At 39.0% G+C, this 26,899-nt stretch overlaps 1 protein-coding gene across 2 annotated transcripts in view; it reads right to left on the bottom strand.

The window, feature by feature from the left end:
• LOC120080502 (DNA topoisomerase 3-beta) overlaps positions 1-26,899 on the bottom strand; it is a 42,084-nt gene that overhangs the window by 4,268 nt on the left and 10,917 nt on the right. For both annotated transcript variants that reach the window (XM_039035177.1, XM_039035186.1), the window contains 5 exons: positions 21,921-22,164; positions 20,526-20,688; positions 20,325-20,444; positions 5,896-5,975; positions 1,098-1,376 (listed from right to left, as the gene is read on the bottom strand). In XM_039035177.1, coding sequence (XP_038891105.1) covers positions 1,098-1,376; positions 5,896-5,975; positions 20,325-20,444; positions 20,526-20,688; positions 21,921-22,164 — 886 coding nt within the window. The remainder of the gene's footprint in view (positions 1-1,097; positions 1,377-5,895; positions 5,976-20,324; positions 20,445-20,525; positions 20,689-21,920; positions 22,165-26,899) is intronic.

The following is a 26,899-nucleotide window of genomic DNA, read 5'->3' as shown; positions in this document are numbered from 1 at the left end:
GCTTCTTTTTCAAATTTCGAGGAGATTTAGTTTATAGGTGATCATAGTTATATTAGAAGTCCTTAATGGATGAAAATTCTAATTTTATTTCTATGTTTACTAATCGTGACAAGAATTTTAAGTCCTAGTCTGGCTCTATTACATTCCAACCACAATAACTCTCTTTTGAGCTTTGACTTCAATTTCTGTTGCTGTAATCATTTTCCCACAAGCACAAAAAATCTGATCCAGTTTCCTGCAGATTACTTTTGAAATTAACCATGTAAATTCAAGTCTAAAATATGGAGCATATTTGAGAAAGAGACAGAATGTTCTTTTCATGGATCAATGAAAAATCTATTTCTTGTTTAAAGTTAGGAATCTGGTTCAAAAATAGGAATGAAAGTATGAAACATTTTTCAGTACAGACATTCAGTATTGTTGATAAGAATGGTGGCTAACAATCTTCAGCAGACACGCTCAAATAGTCTTTCAAGAAAGAGACAGAGCATTACTGAAAATTTGCTTTTTCAGTATCTTTTCAATAATCAGATTAAAAAATCCATCCTTTTCCGGATTTCCTCTTAAAGTTAATCTGAGATAAAATATTGGAAGATTTTATATTTGATTAGGATTTCAAAACCATTTCTAAAAGTGTATTAGGAAACAACAAAAAGAAGAATAAAAATGCACGATTTCAAAATATTAAAAGCAGAAAATGAAAATGCTATAAACTTGGCTAAAAAAAATATTATCAAACAGTCACACAAATTGCCTTAATTTTAAACCCAGTAAACTGTTCTAACAGCTCCAAAACCATTGCCAAAAATTCTACAATTTTTCCTTCTATTGTCACATTGTTTCTTAACACCAAAAATAGAATGTGATTATTATGGTAGGATCTTTTCCTTTCATGTTTTAGGTCTTTCTTCTATTTAAGAGACCTATGTATTGTTGTAATGTAAGAAAAGAGGAATTATCAATACAATTCCAACTTTACCTTGATATATAGCACAAACCATAAATTAGTTCCAACAAAGTATTCCACCATTGTTGTGCATTGTAATTGAGATCTAATAAATCTTAAATAATGAAACAAATAAAACAAAGTTCCTTACCTAATATACTTGCAGTCAGAAGACAGAGACCCAATGAAGTGTTGACACACGTATTGGTACAATCTCCAAGCATCTCTCCCTAGCATATCTTCAGTTGCTAAACACATTGGAGTAATTGGAGGATGATCACCTACGTCAGTTCCTGATCGTGGTTTACTGTATCCATCAGATAGAAGCATCCGTACATAGTCACCCCATTCTGAATTTTTCATTAGGGTATGTAGAGTGCCTTTGAAGTCAAATGAAGAAGGATAAGCCGTACTTTCCGTACGTGGATAGCTACAATAAGAAGGCAAAAGGAAAAAAAAAAGAAACAAAAATAAACATAGAAAGAGGTCTTCAGATTACATTTAAAAGCATAGGATATAAAGGAATTAAAATGTTGAACGAGTTGAAGGAAAAGATAAAAATACTTCAGAATATTAAAGTAGTATGGGGTGAGAGAGGCTCGAACTCTCAATCTCAAGATGACTCTTTTTTTATAATAAACATTTTCATGGATTAATGAAATAAGGGATACCCCAATGCCAAAAGGCGAATTACAAGAAACATGTCCAATTGGAGATAAGATAAGATAAACAGTAATGAGTAAATGGGTGCTTATTTTTGCACCAATATAAAGCATCCAAAAATCTATCAAAAGAGGAAAAGGAATCCCGGAAAAGCCGACCATTACGCTCATCCCAAAGATTCCAAAGATAAGCATGAATGATAGCCAACCTAACCAGCTTCCTAGTACCAACAAAAGGATGACCCACCAAAAGGGATGCCAAAATATCAAAGATGGTATTAGGCCAAGTCAGGGGCCAAACCAAATGCTTCCAAAATATAAAAACGAGAAGCAAAAGAACAATGCACAAATGAATGAGACAAAGTCTTAGAGTAGCATTGACACATGATACACCAAGAGGGAGAAAGAGACATACGGCATCCAACACTGTAACCCATCAGCAATATTAAAAAGCACCAAGACCAAACTCCCAGAGAAAAATATTGATTTTTTTTTAGGATAATGATCCCTCCAGATAATGGAAGAAAAATCCTTGTCAAGAGGCTCAACCCTACCCACAAATCATCCATAAGAGATTTAACAGAAAAAGAAGATGGCTCCAACAACCAAGACCAAGCATCAAGTAGAGGACGTAATCTAACCAAAGATAAAAGATGAGAAAGTGTAGCCCATTCAAGTGTCTCCAAATCGTTTAGATAACTCAGGATAACTCTTACCCATGAGACAAAATGACTCAGATTATTCAAACAAGATAAGAAGAGAATTGAGCAGAAGCATATTGTCTAGATTTTTTTTTTTCTTCTGATTACATTTAGATCACTTCTCAAACCTTGAAACATATAAGGGTGCATTTGTCTACTAATTTCTTCTGTTCTTGCTACCTACCAATCACATGACAATAAGAACAAGTGTTTCTTTTTTTCTTTTCCCCCCTTCTATTTTCCTTTTTTTAAAAAAAAATTAAAATACACACTTTCGATCGAAAAAAAGAAGTGCCAGAGAGAAGGACCAACAAAAAATGGTAGCTTAAGAAAAAGGAACTAAACAAACCAAAAAAACTTACAAGAGGCTCCCATTAATGGCGTGGGCCTTTTTTTTTTTTTTTTTTTTTGTGTGTTGCGCGCTATATATAAAAATATTACATTAAAAAGAGAAATCATAGTTGAAGTGGAAATATGGGGAAAAAAGACCCCACACACAAGAAATTATGCATTTAGGCTTAGTAAACTTGATTCTTTTAGTTAATAAAGAAGGAAAACCCTTAATTATTACTATTTGTTAAAAATAATGAAGAAGCTCTGAGGCCCAAGGCTTTGAGCCATAGGGCTTCGCAAAAGGCGTGTGCCTGAGGCACGCCTTATTCTGTGAGCCTCGCCTTGGGCTAGGTGTGCCTAGCCGCGCATCCGAGAAGGTTTTTTTAAAACATCGGAGAAGGCTAAGCAAATAGAATAATAATACTTATTGTTGATGCTTTTGATTGGTCATTTACCTGCCCTAACAATATTGTTGATAACCTGACATCTCTTTTGGTGGACCATCCGTTTAATGGTAATAAGAAGACTGTTTGGTTATATTGCGTGCTTTTTTCTGGACATTATGGGGAGAGTATAATAGGCATCTCTTTAGAAACTCCTCTACTTGTTTTCCTAGTTTCATAGATTTGGTTCTATCTACTGGTTTGTACTGGTGCAAATCTAAGCACCCTTTTAAGGTTTTTAATCTTTCTTATTTAGTTTCCAATTGAAAATCTTTATTGTAATCCCCTGTTTGTGTTGGGGGTCTCCCCTTATTTCATTTTATCAATGAAATATTTCTTCTGTTAAAAAAAAAAACATAATACTTATTATTTTTTTAATTAATTCATTAAGAATAAAGGAAAGAATAAAAAACATATAAAAGAAAGGAAACCTTACTACAGAAAAGGGCTCAAATAGCGCATACCCCAGCAAGCCATAAAAGCGAGCCTTCACACAAAGGGCGGATGGATTAGGATATCCCCAATCAACATATCTCTGGTAACCCTCTGCCGAGCTAGCACGAACCTGAATGTCAGGAAAAAGTAAATCCCAAACAGAACTCGCAAACTCGCATCTCTAAAGAATATGGTCTAAGTTATCCTCCACCTTCCGCCTTCCGATAGAGAATACAGCAAAACGGTCTAACTAACTAGGGTAACCTCCTCGCAAGCCGACCCATAGTGTTAGCACAGCTATGTAAAACTCGTCAGGTAAAAAACTGAATTTTCCTAAAGATCCTAACACTCCAAAGAGGAGAGAGACTGACTCACCCACGAGAGAAGGGTCTATCAAACTATAAAAGAAAGATTTACACAAGAATCCCTTCAAAGAGGTGGGACTCCACACTCCAAATCCGTCTCCCAAACCTAAATTTATACTCCTCAAGTAAAGACAAAAGACATACCATGTCTGAGCATATAATTATAAAAGCCCTAAAAGTTGAGAACTTAACGAAAGAATAAAGGAGCATACAAGAAGGTAAATCCACAAAAAGGAAGCCAGCTACAAAAAAGGGCTCCAGTCGAGTATAATGAGATAGGGAGTATAACAAAAAGGCTTAGGAATTGAGGCCGAAAGAGAAACAGATAATCTAACAAGATATCAAACAACGTTTGAAGAACTCTCTCTACTCCACGAAGTTCAACCTGCCACGGAAGCAGTATTTTCTCACGAAAAGGCAGATGGAGGAGAAGTTCCTCGATCGACTCTCTACAACCTCGAGAGCTGGCAAAACTAAAACCAAACACCTTGAAGAAACAACACAAACCACCCAGGCAAAGCCACACCCTCTTGCAAAGAATACAAATATGGGACCCAACCAAAAAGGACCCTCTGGTCGAGATCCGAACCAAGGTGTTAACACCAAGGATTGGTTGGAGAGCACTTGCATCGATGTGTTTATTCACATGCAAAAGTAACGTTTCGAACCAAGGTGTTCCGTGTTAGCTTCATTAGGCTCTCAAAACCTTTTGTAGTAACTAATAAGAACCGGTAAGAAATGAGTGCATCAGCCTACGCTATTGAAAGGAAAAAATTGATCCAATAATGAGCTTCCTACAAACGTGTGTGTGTATATACACTATATTTTGCAAAGAAACATCAGTGACTAACTAGTGAACAAGATGCACTCCTTACTGACAGCGACAAGATAATGTCGTGGTTGATTATTTCCTTTTTTTGTTGATACCTTCATTGTATTTATCGTGTTATATTTGTTGTATTTTTATTTTCTTTATTTTTAATGAGTATTTTTAAGGAGCATTTTCTTTCTAAAAAGAACAAGAGAAAAATACTTTTCAGCACGGTATTAGAACGCCTAATGTTTTGAAACTCTAAAAACTCTAATTTTCTAAAATCCTAAAAAACCCTAGCTTTGCCGCCACCGGTCGTTCATCTTTGATCTTTTGCCGCCACCGTTCTCTCGAATCTCTGTCAAACATCGCATCTCAACTGCCGGTCGATTGCATCTCCATCGGACATCACATCTCAGCCACTGGTTTCGCTCGATATCACTCGTTGGTCGTAGATTCTTTGGGTCTCTTCAATTGTTTGTGAGCAGTCACCACTGGTCATCCTCGTCTGCATTGTCATCTGTCGGATTTCACTTGTTTTTTTTTGTTTTCTGGATTTTTAGGCTTTTTTTTTGGTGTTCTTTTTTTTTTCCAGATCTGTTAGTTTCTCTTTGGATATGTGTTTCTTCAGCAATATTTCAGAAACTAAGTCAACTATTGCTAGAGTCTTTGACAATAACATCCATTCCAGTGGTCCCACTGTCCAAAATTTTCATTTTCCTTATTTGTAATGGGTACTTAAACTCTTTCTATCTAAAAAGAATAAGAGAGAAATACTTTTCAACAGTCACATTGCCTTAATGTACTACAAGGGCATAAAGTTACTCTTCATTTGTGCTCCACTGGATTTATGTTCACTAAGCTCATCATTTAAGAAGTCCATAGGTGACCTCCCTTTCAGAGATATAACACCATCAGTCTCAGTAGCAAAGAATCTAGATAGAATGATAAAGACAACTTTTCCCCCTTTTTTCAAAGAAAATCATATGACATTGGGAGAATGAAATATAATTCTTTTCCTAAAGGGAAATGAAATTAGATTGAAAGAATGTAATATACAGAGAGAAAAAAGAACCCCCAAAAGGAAAAGACAATCGAACTAGAAAGTAAATGCCTTCAACATATTAAATACAAAAAAAATAAATAAAGGTTTCCAACTGGAAATAAATTCAGGAAAAAGAGAAGAATGAAAAGAAAACCTGATGAAACCTTGCGTATACAATCGTTCAGCAAGTTGCATTGCTATTTGAGGTCCAAATCCTAGTGCGCTTGAAGCAACCTGAATAAAACATGAAGAGATTTAAATCAATATTAGATCATAACACAACATTTCCTACTGAAGATTTGTTAAAGTTTACAAACATAATTTCACAATTTTTCTCTTCAATTTATTTATCCTTTTAATGAAAAATAAAGGTTTTATCAAGATAAATGAGAGAGAGAGAGAGAGACACCCCATAACTAGGCTTCTTAAAAAGGGCTCCAACTGTTAAAAATAAAAGATGAAAGTCAGTTAAAAAATATATACATATAAACTCCTAAGAAACATAGATCACATCTTGGGAAATTTGTACGGATGGCTCCTATTTAAGGACCCACTCCAAATTTGGCCTTCTGCTTACGTCAGCTATGTGTGAAAGTACCGTTTTAACTCCAAAACAAGTGCGAGGCGAGATGCAACCCAGATTTCTCGCTCTTTCCTCTCGTTCCTTCATCTCGTTCCTTTCCATCTCGTTCCCCAATTCACATTGCTCTCCTTCATTTTTTTTCCCTTCTTTTGAATTCTTCCTTTCGCTTCTTCCTCTTGCTTCTTCCTTTCACTTTTTCCTCTCGTTTCTTCCTGTTGCTTCTTCCTCTAGCTTCTTCCTCGTCAATTTTGTAGTTTTTTCCTTCATTTGAATTCTCTCTCACTTTTCCTCTTGTTTCTTGGTTTCACTCTCGCTTCTTCCTCTCGGTCTGATTCATGCTCCAACTTACATCTTTGATTCGAGAAGAAGACAACGTCAATTTAAACAGAAAAAATCACTGAAAAGTGAGGACAACTGAAGAAAATAGGGTGGGAAGGAAATCTTATCAGAAAATCGCATAAGAAATAAGAATGAAAATTGGGAAGAAAGAAGGTGGGAAAATAGCAGAAGGAAGAAAAAGCATCGACGACAGCGGCTGCGTACAAATCAAATGAAAAAAAACCTAAGTTTTTAAGAGTTTGCCATTTTGTAATTTTACCCAATGCTGACATAAACAAAAAATAAAAAATCATTGATTTTTAAAACCTAGGCCAAATCTCATTTGGGGCTTTAAAAATGGGCCATTGATGCCATTTTCCCATCACATCTCCCCAAAGACTCTTAGCATCTCTATAAACTCTTGACTTCCTCTAGAGCGCAATATTCCACAAAATAACAGAAGCGCTTGATGTTCCCCCTTTTATCATAACAAAGCTTTTAACATCTGCTTAGGTGGACTTGTGTGGAGGTTTGATCGAGGAAGAAGTGCATGAAGGGTTATCATAACAAAGCTTTTAACATCTGCTTAGGTGGACTTGTGTGGAGGTTTGATCGAGGAAGAAGTGCATGAAGGGGATAACCGGTGGATTAAGGATGTCCGGTTCAAGGTTGCAGGTAATAAAGATGGGTTTATTCTGGTTGTTTTTTTTAGCAAACCACAAAGACATCTCTTTTCCGGTGAGACTATGAGTGGATCGGAGGAGGAAGGAAGACGATCGGAAAGGTACAACAGACATGCTATCTTCTGCAAGGACGGTGTCCTTGTGTCTATCTTCAAGACTGAAGGACCAGGGGAGCAGACCTCATGTGGTTAAGGGGGGCGGGTGGAAGATTGAACGCTTTGGGGGTTGAGGATTCTGATGGGTCGTCTTTTAGTTTTCAAAGTGGGTCGGACAAAGGAAAGTATTGAAAAGAAGAGAAGAAAAGAAACACAGATTTACGTAGAAACCCTAGATCAGGGAGAAAAACCACGATAGGAGAATTTTTATTCTTTTAATTTTTCTGATACACAGTACTCAATACAGGACAGGTATAAATAACCAAACAGAGAGAAACCCTAGACCTGTCTCTTATACACATCTAGATGTGTATAAGAGACAGATCCAGAGAAACCCTAGACAGTAGACACTGAGAAAAAGACTAAAACGCCCTTAGGGCTAAAACACCATTTCAACACTCCCCCTCAAGTTGGGGCATAAATATCAATGAGGCCCAACTTGCTAATACAAGTGTCAAACATCTGTCTAGGTAAGCCCTTAGTCAGAACATCCGCAATCTGTTGGCTGGATGGAACATAGGGAACACAAATACTACCGTTGTCAAGTTCCTCTTTTATGAAATGTCGGTCAATCTCAACATGTTTGGTTCTATCATGCTGAACAGGGTTATTGACAATATTGATAGTAGCCTTGTTGTCACAGTAGAGTCTCATCGGGTCATGACTCTTTTGATAAAGATATACTAATACCTTCTTCAACCAAATTTTCTCACAGATACCCAAGCTCATAGCTCTGTATTCAGCTTCGGCACTACTTCTAGCCACGACACCCTATTTCTTACTCCTCCATGTAACGAGGTTTCCCCATACTAAGGTACAATACCCCGAGGTTGACTTCCTGTCAGTAGTAGTACCGGCCCAGTCCAAGTCAGTGTAGGCTTCTATACATCTTCTATCATTTTTCCTGAACATCAAGCCCTTCCCAGGTGTTGACTTTAGATATCTCAGAATCTGGTTAACAGTTTCCATGTGTCTCTCATACGGGGCTTGCATAAACTGGCTTACCAAACTCACAGCATATGAAATATCAGGTCTGGTGTGCGAGAGATATATCAGCTTCCCTACAAGACGTTGATATCTCTCCTTGTTCACTGGTACGTCGTCTACTGAGTTTACCAGATTATTGTTGGAGTATCTACAGGTTTACATCCAGTCATCATAGTCTCTTGTAGAAGGTCTAATGTATATTTTCTCTGAGATACTGAGATCCCTTCCTTTGACCTTGCTACCTCCATGCCTAGGAAGTACCTCAAGGAACCAAGATCTTTAATTTCAAACTCCTCTGCCATTTTCTGTTTCAGCTTGTCAATTTCTACCGAATCATTCCCTGACAGAATAATATCGTCAACGTATACGATTAACACTGCTACTTTTCCTGATGCTGACTTCTTAGTGAACAGGGTGTGATCAGAGTGACCTTGAATGTACCCCTGGATTTTGACAAAGGTAGTAAACCGATCGAACCAGGCTCTAGGGGACTGTTTCAGACCATACAAAGACTTCTTTAGCTTGCACACCTGACTCCCAAACTGTGCTTCAAACCCTGGAGGAGGGGTCATATAAACCTCTTCTTCCAACTCACTATTTAGAAATGCATCCTTTACATCCAACTGATATAGAGGCCAGTCTAGGTTCACAGCAACAGAGAGAAGAACCCGAATAGTGTTGAATTTTGCCACTGGCGAGAAAGTTTCTAAGTAGTCCACCCCATATGTTTGAGTGAACCTTTTCGCGACTAATCTGGCCTTATATCTGTCGAGAGTCCCATCAGATTTGTACTTGACTGTGAACACCCATTTGCACCCGACGGTTTTGTGACCTCTAAGAAGAACAACTAGGTCCCATGTTTTGTTGATCTTGAGTGCCCGCATTTCTTCCATAACTGTAGCTCGCCATTCAGGAATTTCCAGAGCCTTGTACACATTTCCCGAGATAGTCACAGTGTCCAGGCTAGTGGTGAAAGCCTTGAATCTTGTTGACAAGCTACTGTAAGATAAGAAGCTTTTTATAGAATACTTGGTGTAGGACCTTGTTCCCTGGTAAGTCTAGGGTGGCATCAATTTCACTGGTCTTGTTACCTTTTTCCTCTGTATTCATCTGCAGCACATTTTCAGTCTCCTGAACATCATCAGGAGGAAATCCATTGCTCTCATCCTCCCTAATTTTGTCAAGAGTCACTGCATCGTTAGTGTTCACTGCACTACTTTCAACAAAGTTATTATTATCAAGAATATGGTTACCTTGAGTTGTCTCTGGTTCTGACTCTTGAACACTTTCCGGTGGAGCAACAGGGGAAACTATTTCCTTTCGTAGATTCTTCCGATAGTAGGTTATCCAAGGAACTTGTTTTGTAGGAAGGATAGGATTGTCCGGAATGGGAGAGCCAGGATTAGTGTCAGGAATTGGTTCAAGAAACAAGTCTACAGGAATGGAATAAGTGGATGACGTGTTAGTCTCTTCATTCGAAGTCTCCCCTTGAAGAGGATTAACAGGAAAAAAAGGTTTATCTTCTTGAAAGGTAGCATCCATGGTGATAAAGTACTTTCGAGAAGATGGCTGATAACATTTGTAGCCCCGTTGATGGAGCGGATACCCAACAAAGACACATTTTTTAGCCCTAGGAGGAATTTACTGCGGGAACCATGATTATGAACAAACACTGTACACCTAAAAACCGGAAGAGGAACATCTGGGAAAAGCCGGGTAGAAGAGAAGGATTCTTTGAAATGGGCTAAGGGAGTCTGGAACTTGAGAATACGGGAAGGCATTTGATTAATGAGATGGGCTGCAGTGAGTACAACATCGCCCCATAGGTACGAGGGTATGGATGCAGGAATCATGAGAGCCCAAGCAACATCAATAAGATGACGGTTTTTCCGTTCGGCCACCCCATTTTGTTGTGGGGTATAGGCACAAGAGTTATGGTGGATGATATCTTTAGAATTTAAAAACTCACGGAGGGACTGATTAACGAACTCACGGCCATTGTCACTCCGAAGGATAGCAATTTTGGTATTGAACTGGGTTTCGACCGTGGTGTAAAAGTGCTGAAAGACTGTAATCACTTCAGACTTATCCGTAAGAAGGAACACCCATGTAAGACGAGTGTGATCATCTATGAAGGAGACAAACCACCGTTTACCCGACATGGTTGTGATATTTGATGGGCCCCACATATCACTATGTATCAGGTGGAAAGGTTGGGACGGTTTATAAGGCTGGGAAGTAAAAGACACCTGAGGTTGTTTTGCACAAATACATACATCGCAAGATAAAGATGAAATATTAACATTACGAAATAAATGGGGAAATAAATACTTCATATAATGAAAATTCGGATGTCCAAGACGAAAATGCCATAACAGGAATCAGTTTCAAAAATAGTAAGGGAAGAGAGTAAACAAGTGCTAGATAAACTCCTAGATGAAGCATCCTCTGAGAGGAAGTAGAGCCCCCTACTGTGCCGGGCAATGCCAATCGTCTTCCCCGAGCTCAGGTCCTGAAACAAAACATTATCCGTTGAGAAAACGAAATTACAATTCAGATCTCTGAATTGTAATGTCAATCGTCTTCCCCGAGCTCAGGTCCTGAAACAAAACATTATCCGATGAGAAAACGACATTACAATTCAGATCTCTGGTTATTTTACTGACAGATAGCAAATTATAAGATATCTTCGGCACATGCAGGACATTCTGTAAAATCAACCCTTGAATAGGAGATAAGTGACCTTTCGCAGCAACGGAAGCAAAGGACCCATCTGCAATTTGTATTCTCTCGTTTCCCGCACTTGGATAATACGAGAGGAATTGATCAGATGATCCAGTTAGATGGTCCGTTGCTCATGAGTCAAGGATCCACGATTCATCCCCTTCGACCAAGAAGCTAAAGGACTGAGAAGTACCTGATTGCGCGACATTGCTGGTTCCAACCATGCTTGACTCTACCTGGTTGGTGGCTGATGATGTACCATCCCTTGTTTCACTGACAAGGGCCCGACCGGTTTTTGATTTATCATTCGTAGACCGTTGCTCGCCATTCGGTGGGGCGACCGTGTAACTTCCAGCATTGATCTTTGGTGTGCCACGGTTTCTTACAGTGTTCACAGATTGGTGGGGATTTTCCGTTCTGTTTGTCGCTTTCTATTCCCGAAGACTTGGCTCCAAACGCAGGAGAATCTAAGTGGTTGTTGCTAGTGCCATTCATAGCTCTAGTTTTGTCCTCTTCTAACCTGACCTCTGAGCATACTTCCATTAGAGACGATATTGGTCTCTGTCCCAAAATCCGACTTCGGATACCATCAAATTTAGGGTTTAAGCCAGCTGGAAAATCATACACCCAGTCCGCCTCTTCAATCTTTGAGTACTGAACTCCGTCAACAGGACAATTCCACACGACTTCGCGGCATAAGTCCATTTCTTGCTATAACAGGGACAATCTATTGAAATAAGACGTTACGTCAAGAGTCCCTTGTTTACACTCATGAATATGTTTCCTCAAGGTATAAAGACGTGAGGCATTTTTCCTCTGTGAATAGAGCTTCTGGACAGCTTCCCAAATATCCCGAGCGGAGGCTGAGTACAGAAGTGGCTTTCAGATCTGGGGTTCCATGCTATTTATCAAAATTGAGCGAAGGAGAGAGTCCTCTCCTTTCCATATACGTTCCTGGGGATCACGGAGGTTTGGTTTTGGTATTTCTCCAGTTAGATACCCAAACTTGTGACGTCCCTCAAGGACCATTCTTACTGATTGGGACCAAGAAAAGTAATTCTCACCGTTAAGTTTCTCACCAATAGACATTCTTGCAGAATTTCCCACAGAACTAGACATAATATTTGCAACAGGTAAATTAGAGTAAGCATTTACCGATGTTTCTGAGCATAAAGAGAAGTCTGAATGTGGATGAAAACCAGTTGTAGGATTTGTCGTGGATCTAAGGGTCGATATTTGCTGTTGTAAGTTGGCCAACTGCTGTTCAAAACCAACGGTTCCACTAGAATTTGCCATAGGTTGGTTTTGTCCATAAATCCCTGGAAAGATAGCTTCATTTTGGCTCGAGGACGGACCAAAAGAAGGGCTGGGAACTGACTAACCATACTGGTTCGGCTAAACCGGCTGGACCGGTTGGACCGGCTGAGCAGCTTGGGTCGTCCACGAGCGATCTGAAACATACGCTAGGGCCGACAGCTGACCTGAAAACGAGGGCTGGAGATCGGCTGTAGACCGCCAGTCACGGGCGGTGGTGTCAGCCTGAGCAAAAAATCCCGAGGATGATGGTTTCCCGTGCATCGGGGGGTTCTGAGGTAGAATCTGGTGGAAGTCGGTAGGACCGTGCGTCGATCGCTGGTGTCGGACTCCAGATGGGTCAATCGGATCTGAGGCAAAAAATCCAGATGGGTCGATTGCTGGTCTGGCAGGATTCGTGTAATCGACTGGTCCGTGCATCGTGGAGGAGCTCGGATCTGTGTGCCGATCGGGTCTAAGAGCTCTGGTGGTCGAGTCTGCAACGGTAGTCCACTGGTTACAAATATGAGGATCGGGTCGGGTCTGGCTGGAGGTTGGATCAGACATGGATTTGAGGAGTTGAGGCATAGCGGCATGAAAGTAATGCTCAACGGCTTTTCTTATGGCTGCAGCAACTTCAATGTTCATGGATCCCTTCGTTCCAGTGGAGGTTTCTGTTGGAGTCTCTGGTTTGTTCTCATCAATGACGGCCAAGGCTTCGTTGCCATGCTCTGATACCATATTGAAAAGAAGAGAAGAAAAGAAACACAGATTTACGTGGAAACCCTAGATCAAGGAGAAAAACCACGATAGGAGAATTTTTATTCTTTTAATTTTTCTGATACACAGTACTCAACATAGGACAAATATAAATAACCAAACAGAGAGAAACCCTAGACAGTAGGCACTGAGAAAAAGACTAAAACACCCTTAGGGCTAAAACACCATTTCAATAGAAAGGGTGTAAATTCTAAGCCCATAACTCCAAATAATCTATTGAAAGGTAAGTTAAAGAGTGGACTTTCCTCGTGTCTAAGAAGCATGGATACGACACAACATTGACACAGCGACACGTCAATTTCTAAAAATTTAGACCTGGACACGACAAGGACACATTTATTGAAACATACATTTTTTAAACTATATATCATCTTTAAACACGAAGGAAATTCAAAGTTAATGAATTTATTCATTTCTATACTTAAAAAATCAATTTGATGTATTTCGCTCTCAAATTTTAGTGACTTAGTATATATAAGAGTTGTTTGATGCATGTCTACCAAATGTTGGTCCTATTTTCACATTGTACAATTAGTGTCTAACACATCTATTGCATTAACAAGTGTCCGATACTTGTCCAACAAGTGTCAGAGTGTCCAAGTGTCTGACATCTGTCGGAAGCGGACACGTCAGCCAAAACTAAAGTGTCGTGCTTTTTAGTCTCGTGTAGTGCTCAAGATAGTGGGCCAATTACTTTCCAGCCTTTTTTCGAGCCACAAAAGTCCAGCCCGGTTAAGGATCACCAAGGCATGGGCTGGGAATAAGCTGCTAGGGTCGGGCCTTCGGGTATAGCCTTTGACGATGAGGAGCTCGAGTCAGATCCATCCATAGTGAGTTACTCAGAGGATGACTCCCTTCTTTCTACCCCGATGATCGAAAACACGGGGGAAGTGTTCGTTGAGGATTTGTACTCGATTGAAGATGTCGCTCAAGTTGACAGGGGACAATTTTGGTAAAGATGTCCAAAGGGGGGATGAAACAGCCACTCAAGTCACCAGGGACGTTACTCCTCCCGTAGACACCAAAAAAGGAGGGGACTCGGGCATCGAAGGTCCAAGGACGACATTCAGTGTCTATTCTCCTCGCACTGCAGAGAGAAGGCTAGAACTTAGCCCAGTTTCAGTCACGGATGGCCAGAGAGAAGATCGTGAAAGGAAGTCAACACCCTCCCATCCATCAGGGGGCGCGACGGGCCACGTTTCGCAGGGTATGAAGGAGGCTCAGGCCAGTCCCAAGATGGAAAAGGGAGTGCCAGTTCGTAAAGCACCTTCAGATTTTGCTCCGTTGAACTCGTCTCAGAAAGGGGGAAGAGTGATCTCGATGGATGACAGGGACCTGCCGTTAGTTCCTTATTGCAGGACTTCTTCTCTCTCCAATCTAGTGGTCATCATGGCCGATTCTACAGGCCAAGTTAGTCCTCTTTCTTTGGTATCACTTCCTCATTCTGGGTTGGGGTTTGTTGAGGGAGGGGACGGGATCGTTTCTCAATGTAACTTGCCTTTCTTTCCTTACTATTTGGGAGGGGGTAAGGGGCTTACTAGTTATGAGAGTTTTCTTCCCTATCCCATCTTTTTACATCCTTATTCTTACTCAGGATGTGTCTTAACCTTTTTGCCACTAAGTTTTATGGGAAAGTGGCCGATTTAACCATATGGTCCAGGCCACAAGTGACGGGACAAGGGGAGAAGGTTTGCCTTTACCCAATGGAGGAGTTGTTGGAGAATCTTATTCTAGTCCTATCCCCTTTGGTATTCAGGCAAGCTCAGATTTGGGGGCTGAGGTTAGCAAAGGTTGGGCCACTCTTAGCTTCTGTGGATATTCACTCGGTAGAGGCGAAGGGTGGAGAAGGGGCTTCAAAAGGTTTGGAGAATTCGGGTGCAGATAAAGGGAGAGTGAAGGAGAGTAGCAACAAGCTAAAAAGTTAGATAGTTCGGTCAATTATGGGAGCAAGAAAGTGCTCAAGGAGGTGCGGCAATTTTCGGTCCAACATTGAAAATAGTTTCTTGGAATGTAAGAGGGTTGGAAGGAAAAGTTAAAAGAAGGTTAGTGAAGGAGGTGCTTAGGCTAGAAAATCCAGATACTATGGTTTTAATGGAAACAAAAAGAGATTTGTTTTGCTTTGGGAGGATTGCAAGCATTTGGAAGAGTAGGAGGGTGGAGTGGGAGTTTCTTGATTCAAATGGTTCTTCAAGTGGTATTTTGTTGATGTGGAGCACTAAATCTTGTGTGGCTAAGGAGGTGGTCAAGGGAGACTTCTCCTTGTCTTTCTCGTTCTTGACAGAGAAGGTGAAGATTTCTGAGTTTCTGGGGTATATGGCCCCTCAAGACCTAGGGGGAGGGTTGCTTTTTGGGAAGAGATTAGGATCCTTTTTGGGTATTGTGGTCCTAGATGGTGTGGAGTCGAGGACTTTAATGTCATTCGTTCTCCCAAGGAAAAAGCGTTAGGTGACAGAATTACTAGTTCCATGAGAGCGTTTAATACCTTCATTGGTGAAAGCAGATTGTTTGACCCTCCCTTGATTAATGGAAAATTTACATGGGCCAATTGTGGGGCAGCGACGAGAATTGACAGATTTCTACTCTCTAAGAGTAGGGTGGACAAATTTGGCAGCCCAAGGCAATTAAGGGGGCCTAGGATTACCTCGGACCACTAGCTTATCATTCTGGACTCTGGTGCTCAGTCATGGGGGCCAAGTCCTTTTCGCTCCGAGAATGTGTGGTTGGAGCACCCCTTCTTTAAGACCAACATATCCCCCTGGTGGAAAACGCCTGGTCAATGAAAGTGGGAAGGATACCGTCTAATGGGTAAGCTAAAAGCTCTAAAAGGAAAGCTTAAGACCTGAAACATAGAAGTGTTTGGAGATATTTCGACAAGAAAGAAAGAGATTCTTGGAAGAATTGGGGAGATTGATGAGGTTGAGGTGGAAGGCTACTTGTAAAGTACTTAGAGGGAGGAGAGATTTGTTTTAAAAGAGGAGCTTGCTAAAGTGATTAGGAAAGAGCGAATTAGCTGAGGCCAAAAGGCTAAGGTTAAATGGGTGAAGGAAGGGGATTGCAATACCACCTTTTTCCCCGAGTGGCTAGTGGTAGAAGGAATAAGAATTATATAGGACAACTGATTTTGGAGAATCGGGAGTGCACTAGGAAAGACAAAGATTGAGGAGGAGGTCCTGTCGGCCTTCTCCAAGCTGTATAGTTCTGCGGTTGGGGCCAAACTGTTTGTTAGTGGTATTGATTGGAGTCCTATCTTGACCGCTGAGGATGAGGAGTTGGCGACCCCCTTTACCTTGGAAGAAATTAGGAGGGCGGTATTTGGGTGTGATAGAATAAAGTCCCCGGGTCTAGATGGTTTTTCTATGGCCCTTTTCCAAGATAATTGGAATTTTCTTAAGGCGGAGTTGGAAGGTGTTTTCAGAGAGTTTTACCAGAGAAGCATGCTGAATAAGACTATGATGGAAACCTTTGTGTGTCTAATCCCTAAAAAGGAGAATGCTAATAGGGTCAAGGAGTTCAGGCCCATTAGTCTTATCACTAGCGTCTACAAGATTTTGGCTAAGGTTCTTGCAAATCGTCTGAGGAAAGTGCTCCCCTCAACTATTGCAGGGACTTGGGGTGCTTTTGTGGCTGGTAGATAGATTCTTGATCAGGTCCTCGTTGCCAATAAATCCATTGAAGATTACAAGGTGAATAAGAGGGAGAGAGTTATTTTCAAGCTCGACTTTCAAAAGGCTTATGATCATGTCGATTGGGATATTTTGGATAAAGTGTTGGAGAAGAAAGGTTTTGGGTTCAAATGGAGAATGTTGATGTGGGGGAGTGTTAGGAATGTGCACTATTCTATCCTTATCAGTGGAACCCCTAAGGGATCAATTCAAGCTTCTAGAGGCTTGAGACAAGGGGACCCATTATCCCTCCTTTTGTTTGTTATTATGGTGGATGTTTTAAGCCGTATTATCTCCAGAGGAGTGGAAGGAAATATCTTTGAACCCTTCAGGATAGCGACTAGGGAGGTCGTTTTATCCCATCTTCAGTTCGTTGATGATTCAATCTTGTTCAGCTCGGGAATGAGAATTCCTTTTCGACCCTTAACCACATGGTGGGGTTTTTTGAAGCATGTCGGGGCTTAAAATTAATAGGAGAAAATATCAAATCCGGGGTATTAACTGCGAGCAGACAAGCTTAATAGGTGGGCTAGAGAGGTTGGTTGCAACGTTGGGACTTCTCCTTCTCGTTATCTTGGTCTCCCTTTGAGAGGAAATCCGAGAGCTTTGTCCTTTTGGGATCCCATGACTGAGAAAATCCGAAAAAGGCTCGACTCTTAGAAAAAAGGTTACTTCTCCAAGGCGGAGAGACTCATGTTGATCAGATCTGTGCTAAGTGGCATCCCTATTTATTATCTTTCACTATTTAGGGCCCCTAGCTCAGTCTGCAAAAGTATTGAGAAATACATGTGGGAAGGTGCGGATGAAGGTAAAGGATCTCATCTGGTTAGTTGGGAGGTTGTGGGGCACCTGATGCACCAAGGGGGCTTGGAGATTGGGAATTTAAGACTTCATAACAAAGCTCTGTTGGCTAAGTGGCTATGGCATTTTGCCGTTGAGCCCGAATCCTTGTGGCATAGAGTTCTTGGTAGTAAATACGGAACTCATCCCTTTGTCTGGATGGCGAAGGGGGTTAAAGGCACACACTGGAACTTTTGGAAAGGCATCGTGTTAGAGCTCCCTTCTTTCTCCATTTTGGTCTATTGTATCGTGGGGGATGGTTGGGATACTTACTTTTGGGAAGATCAGTGGGTTGGGGATAGTCCTCTTTGTTCAGTGTTCCCTTGTCTTTATCACTTGTCTTCCTTCAAAAATCGTATGGTCTTTAACTTTCTGCTGTGGTCGAGAAACGTTGTTTCCTTTTCTTTCAGTTTTCGTCATCATTTATCCGATCGGTAGATGACGGAGGTTACCTCTCTTCTTTCGTTGTTGGATGAGTGCAATTTCAGAAAGGGGAGAAAGGATATTTGTGTCTAGAAGCCTAATCCTCTTGAGGGCTTTTCCTGTAAATCTTTCTTTAGGTCGTTGTTGGATCCCTCTCCTATTTCTGAGTCGGTCTTTGATGTGGTCTGGAGGATTAAGATACCAAAGAAAATTAAGTTCTTCACTTGGCAAGTTTTGCTTAGCCGTATGAACACCTTGGGTAGGATTGCCAAGAAGGGATCCACGTTAACGAGTCCTTTCTGTTGTATTCTCTGTCGAAAGGCAGAGGAAAACCTAGATTACCTTTTCTGGGACTATCAGTTTATGGGGTCTGTGTGGACTTACCTTTTGCAGGAGTTTGATGTCCGGTTAGCAAGCGAAAGAGATATTGGATCGACGATCGGGGAGTTCATCCTCCATCCGCCTTTCAAAGAAAAGGGTCGTTTATTGTGGTTTGTGGGATGTTTGGGGGGAAAGGAACAAAAGGGTGTTTAGAGCTCTTGAGAAGGACCCAAGTGAGATTTGGTCCTTAGTGAAGTTTCATGTGTTGCTTTGGGCTTTGACTTCGAAGCTTTTTTGTAATTATTCTTTAGGCAAAATTATGCTTAGTTGCAAACCCATTCATTAGGGGGTGGCTTTTGGGGGCTTGTGTTTTTGTATGCCCTTATATTCTTTCATTTTTTCTCAATGAAAGTTGATTTTTTTATTAAAAAGAGAGAGAGAGAACGTTCTACAAACAAATTGTAGCATATTATAGCATTTAGGGGGAATGGAGGCAATCTTCAGCTTAATCAATAGTACTCGTGGTTCAGAGCTTTAATCTTAGGCTTACGAGCATAATGGGCTGAAAATTTTCGTAACAAGCACCCATATTCCTTCAAATCAGGACATGATCAATACTCATACTTTCACGGCCTCTACAGAATCGAAAATGATTAGTACAGCCAGGACTTAAAAAACATTATCTATCAGTAAGTCATCGATTATTTGTATAGACCTTACATAGAATGAAAAATCAATAAACATAGGAAACAATTTCTTTACCAAGCCATCATACGCTGAGGGGACCAAGGTTATATACTTTCTATTTAGTAGGAACCAAGCTGAAGCCCATAACCCACGTCAGTGATGTGAATTTCCTTCTTACTTTTTGCTTTCCTCTCAAAAAAATTAGTAGAGGACCGAAATTACCCTCCCTCATTACAACCAGAGGGCCAGCAGAAAAATAAACCAGCAAAAGATGTGCCTAAGAAAAGCCAGGCTATAAAGGAGCCAAATAGAAACTAGCCTAACAGAACAAGAAAGAACACCGATCCAAAAAAAAAAAAAAGACTTAGCAAATAATTACAAAAAGACACACGCACACCCAAAGCGAGGCACTAGATCTAGCAAGGAACCAAAACTCCTCCCAAACTCTCTCCACACCCTTAAAAAATTCATTATTCCTCTAATCAAGTTACGTGAAGAAACCAAACAACAACAATCCAAAGAACACAATGGCCCTTGGCCGAAGAAACTCCAAGAACCTCGAAAAAAAAAACAATTCCCAATTGAATAAGCTAGCCAATAGCTCCAAAGCATATGATTCAAACCGTCATACGCCTTGCTTGACCTAATTTTTTTCAGAACTTCAAAGGAAAGCAGGTCCTCGGGATCAATTTTGTTCAAGCCTTCCCATGGTCTACATGGCTTGAGCGCAACTCACGTGCCTTTACTGATAAGGAACAAACTACAAATATAATGCATCACTCACATCTATTACTTTCCTATCTCTTAGTTGGTGTAAATTGATCTCCCCCTTTTGTAACTGTAGTTTAACTAATCTTATGACCAATTAGAGAAGTTTTTTCTTGTAATCCATTGGATTGAACCCTTGTTGTAATTTCATCACATCAATGAAATTTTCGTTTCCAAACCACACACATGCCCAAAAATAATAATAATAAAATAAAAATAAAGGGTGGGAGGAGGAGTTCTGGTCACAAGGGTAGCTCATCTAGGAAGCCACGCTACACCCCAAGAACTAGTCCTTCCAAATCTTATTCTATTTTTTAACTTTTACAAGGGTACAATTCCCACCGCAGTCATTTATCTACCTTCAGAAGGTTAACTGTGTTTAGTCCAGAGGGTCGAACTTTGTTTTCTTGCTTCTCTGATATTTCTGTTACTTCTGCAATTCCATCTTCTATTACTCGCTTCTGAAACATTGCAGTAACCTGAAACATGGGAAAAAGTATAGGACAGCAAGGATTGCAAAGAACAGATTAAGAGTGTTTATCAAGGCTAAAACATCTCACATCACAGTCAAATAACTTGCCCCGTTCCCAGTCCAGATTAAGTTCATAGCCGTTTTGCATAATATAAGGGCACACAGACCAAAATTTTTCTGGCGTAAAGGTAGTTATTTGCAAATGACGCTGTACACAAAACCCAAGCGTGGGAGTTTGGCATGGCCCATAGCTGAAACAAGTGAATAACATAATGATTAGCCAGTCCAGATTGTTCAAAAACTTAAATACCAAGTACTTCAACTATAAGCCTTAAACGTCAAGAATGTCAAGTACAATCACATTACTTTTTGTCCTTCACAGCATAATTACAGCTATAAAAGGTAGGGATAATTAGTCAAGATGACAACATTTTAAAGTAATTACTTGAGATACTTTGGCATGCTAAAGTAAAGAAAATCAAGGAAGAATGCAAGAAACTACTGAGACAGTAGATAATTTGAACAAGAAAGTGAAGCCAACCATTATAACTTGACATTCATAACTGTAATATTAATCAGAATAATAAGAAAATGCATCTCAAAGAAAAAAATTTGCACAGCACGCCCGCAAGAAGGTTCCTTAAATAAATTAAAACGTTCTTTTATAGGAAATCAAAAATACAGACTACACTATAACAGAGAGAAACATATTCAAAATGAGAAAACATACACACCTCAATAACACAGTCACCAATATTCACCACCATTATTTGCTTTTGCAAGTGAGTGTGGGTATCATTTACAAAACAAAGAACAAAAAACAAAAAAAAAACAAAAAACAAAAAACAAAAAACAAAAAAGAAAAGAAAAGAAAAGAAAAAGGAAAAAATAACCATTATTAATTAAATCTGGAAACCGTGCATTCTTCTCATTCTTTGGATGGGAAAGAAGACATTTTTAGAAGATATGAAATTACAAAAGGAGGGTAAGAAAGCCAAACCCCAAGCCAAAGAAGTCACAAAAATCACTCTTCTCAATTGACACAAAGGAAAAAAGATCATAAGAGTTGTAAAGATCAATTTTCATTATGAGATCTATAAAGATAACATGATAATCTACTATGCTAAAATGGTTCTGAAGGATTTGTTCGAGTCAAAATTCCAGCATCTTGATTGATAAGACAAATAAGAAAATTTACATTTAAGGCAAAATTAGAGAATCACCATTCTCTTTCTAGCTTATAATGTTAAATATGTTATTGTGTAAAACAAAACCTATTGCTAAATTCCAAATAAACATTATAGCAATATCTGGAAGAGGCGAGAATTTAATAGCAGGAAATATGTTTCCCTCAATGCACAAAAAGCTTTGTATAAAAATAATATGACATGGATAAAATCATACATACACATTGTATTTATTCATGTATATATATGTAATAAAATGCCTTAAGAAGGTGAGCAAGAAATAGAAGAAAACCAACGAGATGAGTCTGGAATCAAGGTTTCCATATTTTCCCTGAAAAAAGGTAGTCTGAAATCGTGTAAAGGCGACTCCAACTTTCAAATCTATCTCTTGTCGTGCATCAACAGCCAGTGCCTCATTTTTATTTGGTTGAACAAGGTTATCCAAAGCCTTCAGAATATCCTTTTCAGTAACGGAAGAAAACCTTGCACGATACACTTTTTTCCTAATTTCATTGCCACCAAATCCAGTGCACTCAATAACTGCAAACATAACCAATGTTAATATTTTCCTTATAACAAACATATAATGTATTTATCTTTTTAACGAGAAAGGGAGCTTTTCATGGATGAAATGAAGAGGGAGAAAAAGCCTATAGCAGAAAGAAAGAAAGCAACAAAAGAAGCCAAAAATAGAAATCTAATAAGCAAAATAAAACAAACCAATGGTCCCAAAAGAAACTAAAGAAAGCAAAAGAAAACCAAATACGATACGAGAAACGGCCAAACAAAACCGCACTGACGATCAAAACTAAAAATGACAACAATAGAACTTCGAGGCAATAACAAGAAACCAAAGGCCAAGAACATCAGGAACTCAAGCTCCAAACACGAAAACGATCTTGAAACCACGAGACAACCAGGAGGCAAAGAAAAACAGCCAGGAAGCAGAAAACAGATAATATCATTTAACAGAATTAATATATCATATGGAAATAAATAAAAAACACGAGGTGTTGTGTTCAAAAGTTCAAATGGCAAACACCAAGGGGAATTCAAGGAAACCCAACCACAAAGTCAACAAGATAGGTGGATGGGTATGGAGACACGGTTGTTGGAAGGGACGAAAAATCTTTCAAAACAAAGTTATAAGGAGACCTAGAAGAGTTGTGTTAGCACAAGTTGAGGAGAAAACGTTCAAGGCTCCATCCTTCTCAAGCTTGCAGTAGATCAGTCATTTCGTTGCCAAATTGCCAATTATCCAATTATTGAGGAAGACTCGGATGTTGACTCTTCTGTGAGTGTGAGTAGTGAGGAACCAGACTTTATGATCTCAAACTCTATTCCTGATGTGGTTGAAGATCATTTTGGTGATGATATTGCTGGTTTATATCAAACCCCTATTGAAAACAAAGTACCCAGCTTCCTTCAAGTAAATCTCTCTTCTTGATTCTTTGTTAATTCCTTCCAAGTTCTCCTCTTCTTAAGGACTGCGGTTTACAACTTGGTATAGCTTCTCACCATTCCTCTCAATATTATACTGAATGATTTGCTTAGCATGCAATGAAAATTATCACTTAGAGCACTAGAGACCTTGGAGATAGTTCAAAGCAGATTTCGTTGAAAATTTTCTTCATAAACAGCACTTTGTTGTGCTCTTTATTTAAGAGACAGAGGAGGAAGAGGTGGCCACTTTTCTCATATAATCCATTTGGAGGTCAAAAGAAGTGGGTTGGTCTTTCGTTGCTTCTCTTGAAAAATCAGGAGGCTTCTTAATTATATGGGTTGAGAATTATCAAATGCATACAGTCCTCGCGATTCTAGAGAGAACATTTTGGCTAAAAGCTTGTGGACTTCACATGGGTACAGTCTGTCCTCAATTAACTCCTTCGGTGAAATTAAGATTTTGGTTTTCGTGTGTATCACTTGAGGGCTAGGAGTCATTTCCAAGCGTATTTCCTTGAAAAGTTCCTTCAAATTCAGAATCGGGTTTTAGTTTTAATTGATTCGATGGAAATGCTTCAACTTTTTTCGTGGTGAAAGGCTTTACATAGATTATAGTAAGATTGGTAGCAAGTTCAATAATTCGGTAAATTGTGGAGGCCTCCGTATTGATGGATTGGAATTAGTATTTTGGTTTTACTGGTCACTTGGAGCTGGAGTTTTCCTGGAGGTTTTATTCAAAGAAGATTCTTTGGATGCAAATTGGCATTTAGCATCTAAGGGATCAAATGAATTATTCAAGCATTGGCCTTAGATCGATCACTTTGAAGTTGTCGGAGTTCAAGCTTCTTCCTTTTGGAATTTTCTTTCCAATCAATTTGCAGAATATTCTAAGACTTGTGCTCGACCAGAAATGTATCTATTTATCCAATTTAATTATCTTGTATTGTCCTATGTATTGCTATAAGTGTACTTGGCAAGTTCTTGTTTTGTTTTGTTTCCTTGTATTTCGAGCATTAGCCTCTTTTCATTTATTCAATGAAAAGTCTTGTTTCCTTTAGAAGAAAAAAAAAAAAAAAAAAGAAGAAGAAAAGAAGAAGAAGAAGAGAGAGACCTAGAAAAGTACTAAACTCTCAAGACTTCAAATTTGTTTTCAAGGTGAGTACGGGAAAGTGCCTCGAAAGATACACATGATGGTGGTATTGGCATTGGCAATCTAAAAAACAGAAACATTGCTCTTTTATTTAAATGGAATTCGAGATTCATTAAGAAGCAAGATTCACTTTGGTGTAGGGTGGTTAAAAGCATTCACGGTTCAGATCCTTGTCTTTGGCACACTTCGGGTAAGTTTGGGCTGAGTTTAAGAAGCCCTTGGATCAGCATCTCAAGCTTTGGAAAGATTTTGGGTCCCTTGCACACTTCAAACTTGGAGATGGTAGGTACATCTACTTTTGGTCCGATTCTTGGTGCTCAGATTTATCTTTTAAGGAGAACTATCCAAGACTATTTCGTGTGGCCTCTTTTCCTAATGGAAGTATTAATGGCCACTGAGATTTTAATACGAGTTCTTGGAACTTAAATTTAAGAAGACAGCTCAAAGAGGAAGAGATCTTAGAATTCCACTAGCTATTGTCTCAAATAGAAAACAGAAGATTTAATTGCAATTCAGATTCCCGGATATGGCCTTTCGAGACATCTGGAAGGTTTTCGATTAAATCTTTATCTAAATATTTGAATTCCTTCACCCAGTTAGACAGAGAAATTTATCAGGCCATCAAGGCCTTTGGAAATCCAAAAGCCCCAAAAGAATTAACACGATGATTTGGATTCTATTTTTTGGATCCCTAAATGGTTTGGCTACTCTTCAACACAAATTTGGAGACAAATGCCTTTCTCCTTCTAGGTGTCCATTGTGTCAAGCTAATGGAGAAGAACTACAGCACCTACTGTTTGAATGCTCTCATACAAGCAAATGTTGGTGAAAGTTATTTTCATTCTTCATCTTACCTTGGGCCTTCGGAAAGTCAATTAGAGAAAATGTCTCCAAGTTTTGATTGGTCCTCTACTTTCCCCTAAAGCTCGAATACTTTGGTATAATGCAGTTAAAGCTCTAATCCCAGAAATCTGGTTTGAAAGAAATCAGAGAGTTTTCCATGACAAAGCTCTGATTTGGACAAATCGTTTTGGTTCTACCTGTCTACTTGCTTTTTTGTGGAGTTCTCAATCAAACTTTTTTACTGATTACACTATTCAAGGTTGTGTCTATCTAGTTGAGATATCCGAGTGCATCTGCTGATCCTTAGTTTCTATGTTTCTTTGTATTCTTTGTTCATTTGCTTCTTGTATTTTGAGTAATAGTCTCTTTTCATTATATCAATGAAAGGTTATGTTTCAGTTTAAACAAAAAAAAGGAGAGTATGATGTGGCACATACCACAAATTTACTAAGTAAGGTCTACTTTGATGTATGTGACGATCTTCATTCAAGGAAAAATCTTTTTCAAGAAAGAGGATGGTGTAGCTTAAGGAATTAAGGAGAGAATCCCCAAGAACCAAATCAAAGTCTTTATTATTAATAAAAATTTATTGAATACATGAGGGAAATTCTTTATTTATAGACAATTGGAAACAAACTAGGAAAAACCTAGGAAGGAAAACTAAAATCTAAATACAAAACTACAAATAACTATTCAAGGATTTAACCATCTTAAACGAGGATATAAAGTATATTGATCTATATGGATACATCATATGTGTAACTTAGGTCTTCTTATATAGAAAAGAGACCTATTACAAATAAGAAAAGATAATAACAAATCAAAAGGAAAATATTGACAATTAACGTATACACATAACTGCTGCTAAATAATAGGAATTTCAACAATCCCCCCTCAAGCAGGCTTAAAGATATCTTCCATAGCCAACTTCTCAACCATTCTGTCAAATTGCTTCTTTGGAAGTGTCTTAATTAGTACCTCAACAAATTGCTCTATTGTTGGAAGATAAGGAATGTACATTGCACCTGTATCAATCTTCTTTTTAATAAAATGCTTGTCAGCTTCGATATATTTAGTTTTATCATGTAGAACCGGATTGTGAGCAATTGAAATAGCAGCTTTATTGTCACAATAAATATGAATAGGTGTCTTCTATGGAAACTTCAATTATTCAAGTATTCATTTGATCATATTTTTAAAGTGTGTTGATATAATTAAATTTACTATAACCCATCAACTTAAACTTTTGGGTCAATTGGTGATTTAACATGATAACAGAGTAGGAGATCCTATGTTCAAACCCCCTGTAATGTCATTTCCTCTCCAGCTAATATTGATATCCACTTCTTGGGTCTTCTATAAATTTTTAAACTCAAAAGTAAGGGAGAGTGTTAAAGTGTGTTGATATAATTAAATTTACCACAACCCATCAGCTTAAGATTTTGGGTCAATAGATGATTTCACAAACCATAATTAAAATGAATATACTCCAGTTTACCCTAATCCTACTACATCATATACCATCCCTCCTAGAAAAACTCGTTCTCAAGTTTTAAAAAGAAAATAAAAGGGAAATAAGGCCACTTCTTCCAATGGTTGGAAAAAAATCACTGAAAATATGAGCTTCTTCACTATCTTCGCCATTATTGGAGCATCAAAACAATACTCAAAGTCAAACCCATGAAAAAAATTTCTTTTCTTTCTAGAAAATTTGTTCAATGCAAAATGTAGAGAAAATTTTGTTGATAAATTTGTTCTCCCTTTGAAACTAAAAATCCCGTAATGCAAATCTAGAAGATGTTTAAATTGAGTTGAATCGAGAGTAGGTTAATTCCTTCA

This window comes from Benincasa hispida, chromosome 1 (genome assembly GCF_009727055.1).
Source record: "Benincasa hispida cultivar B227 chromosome 1, ASM972705v1, whole genome shotgun sequence".
Lineage (NCBI taxonomy): Eukaryota > Viridiplantae > Streptophyta > Magnoliopsida > Cucurbitales > Cucurbitaceae > Benincasa > Benincasa hispida.
This window is presented reverse-complemented; position numbering and strand designations above follow the sequence as displayed.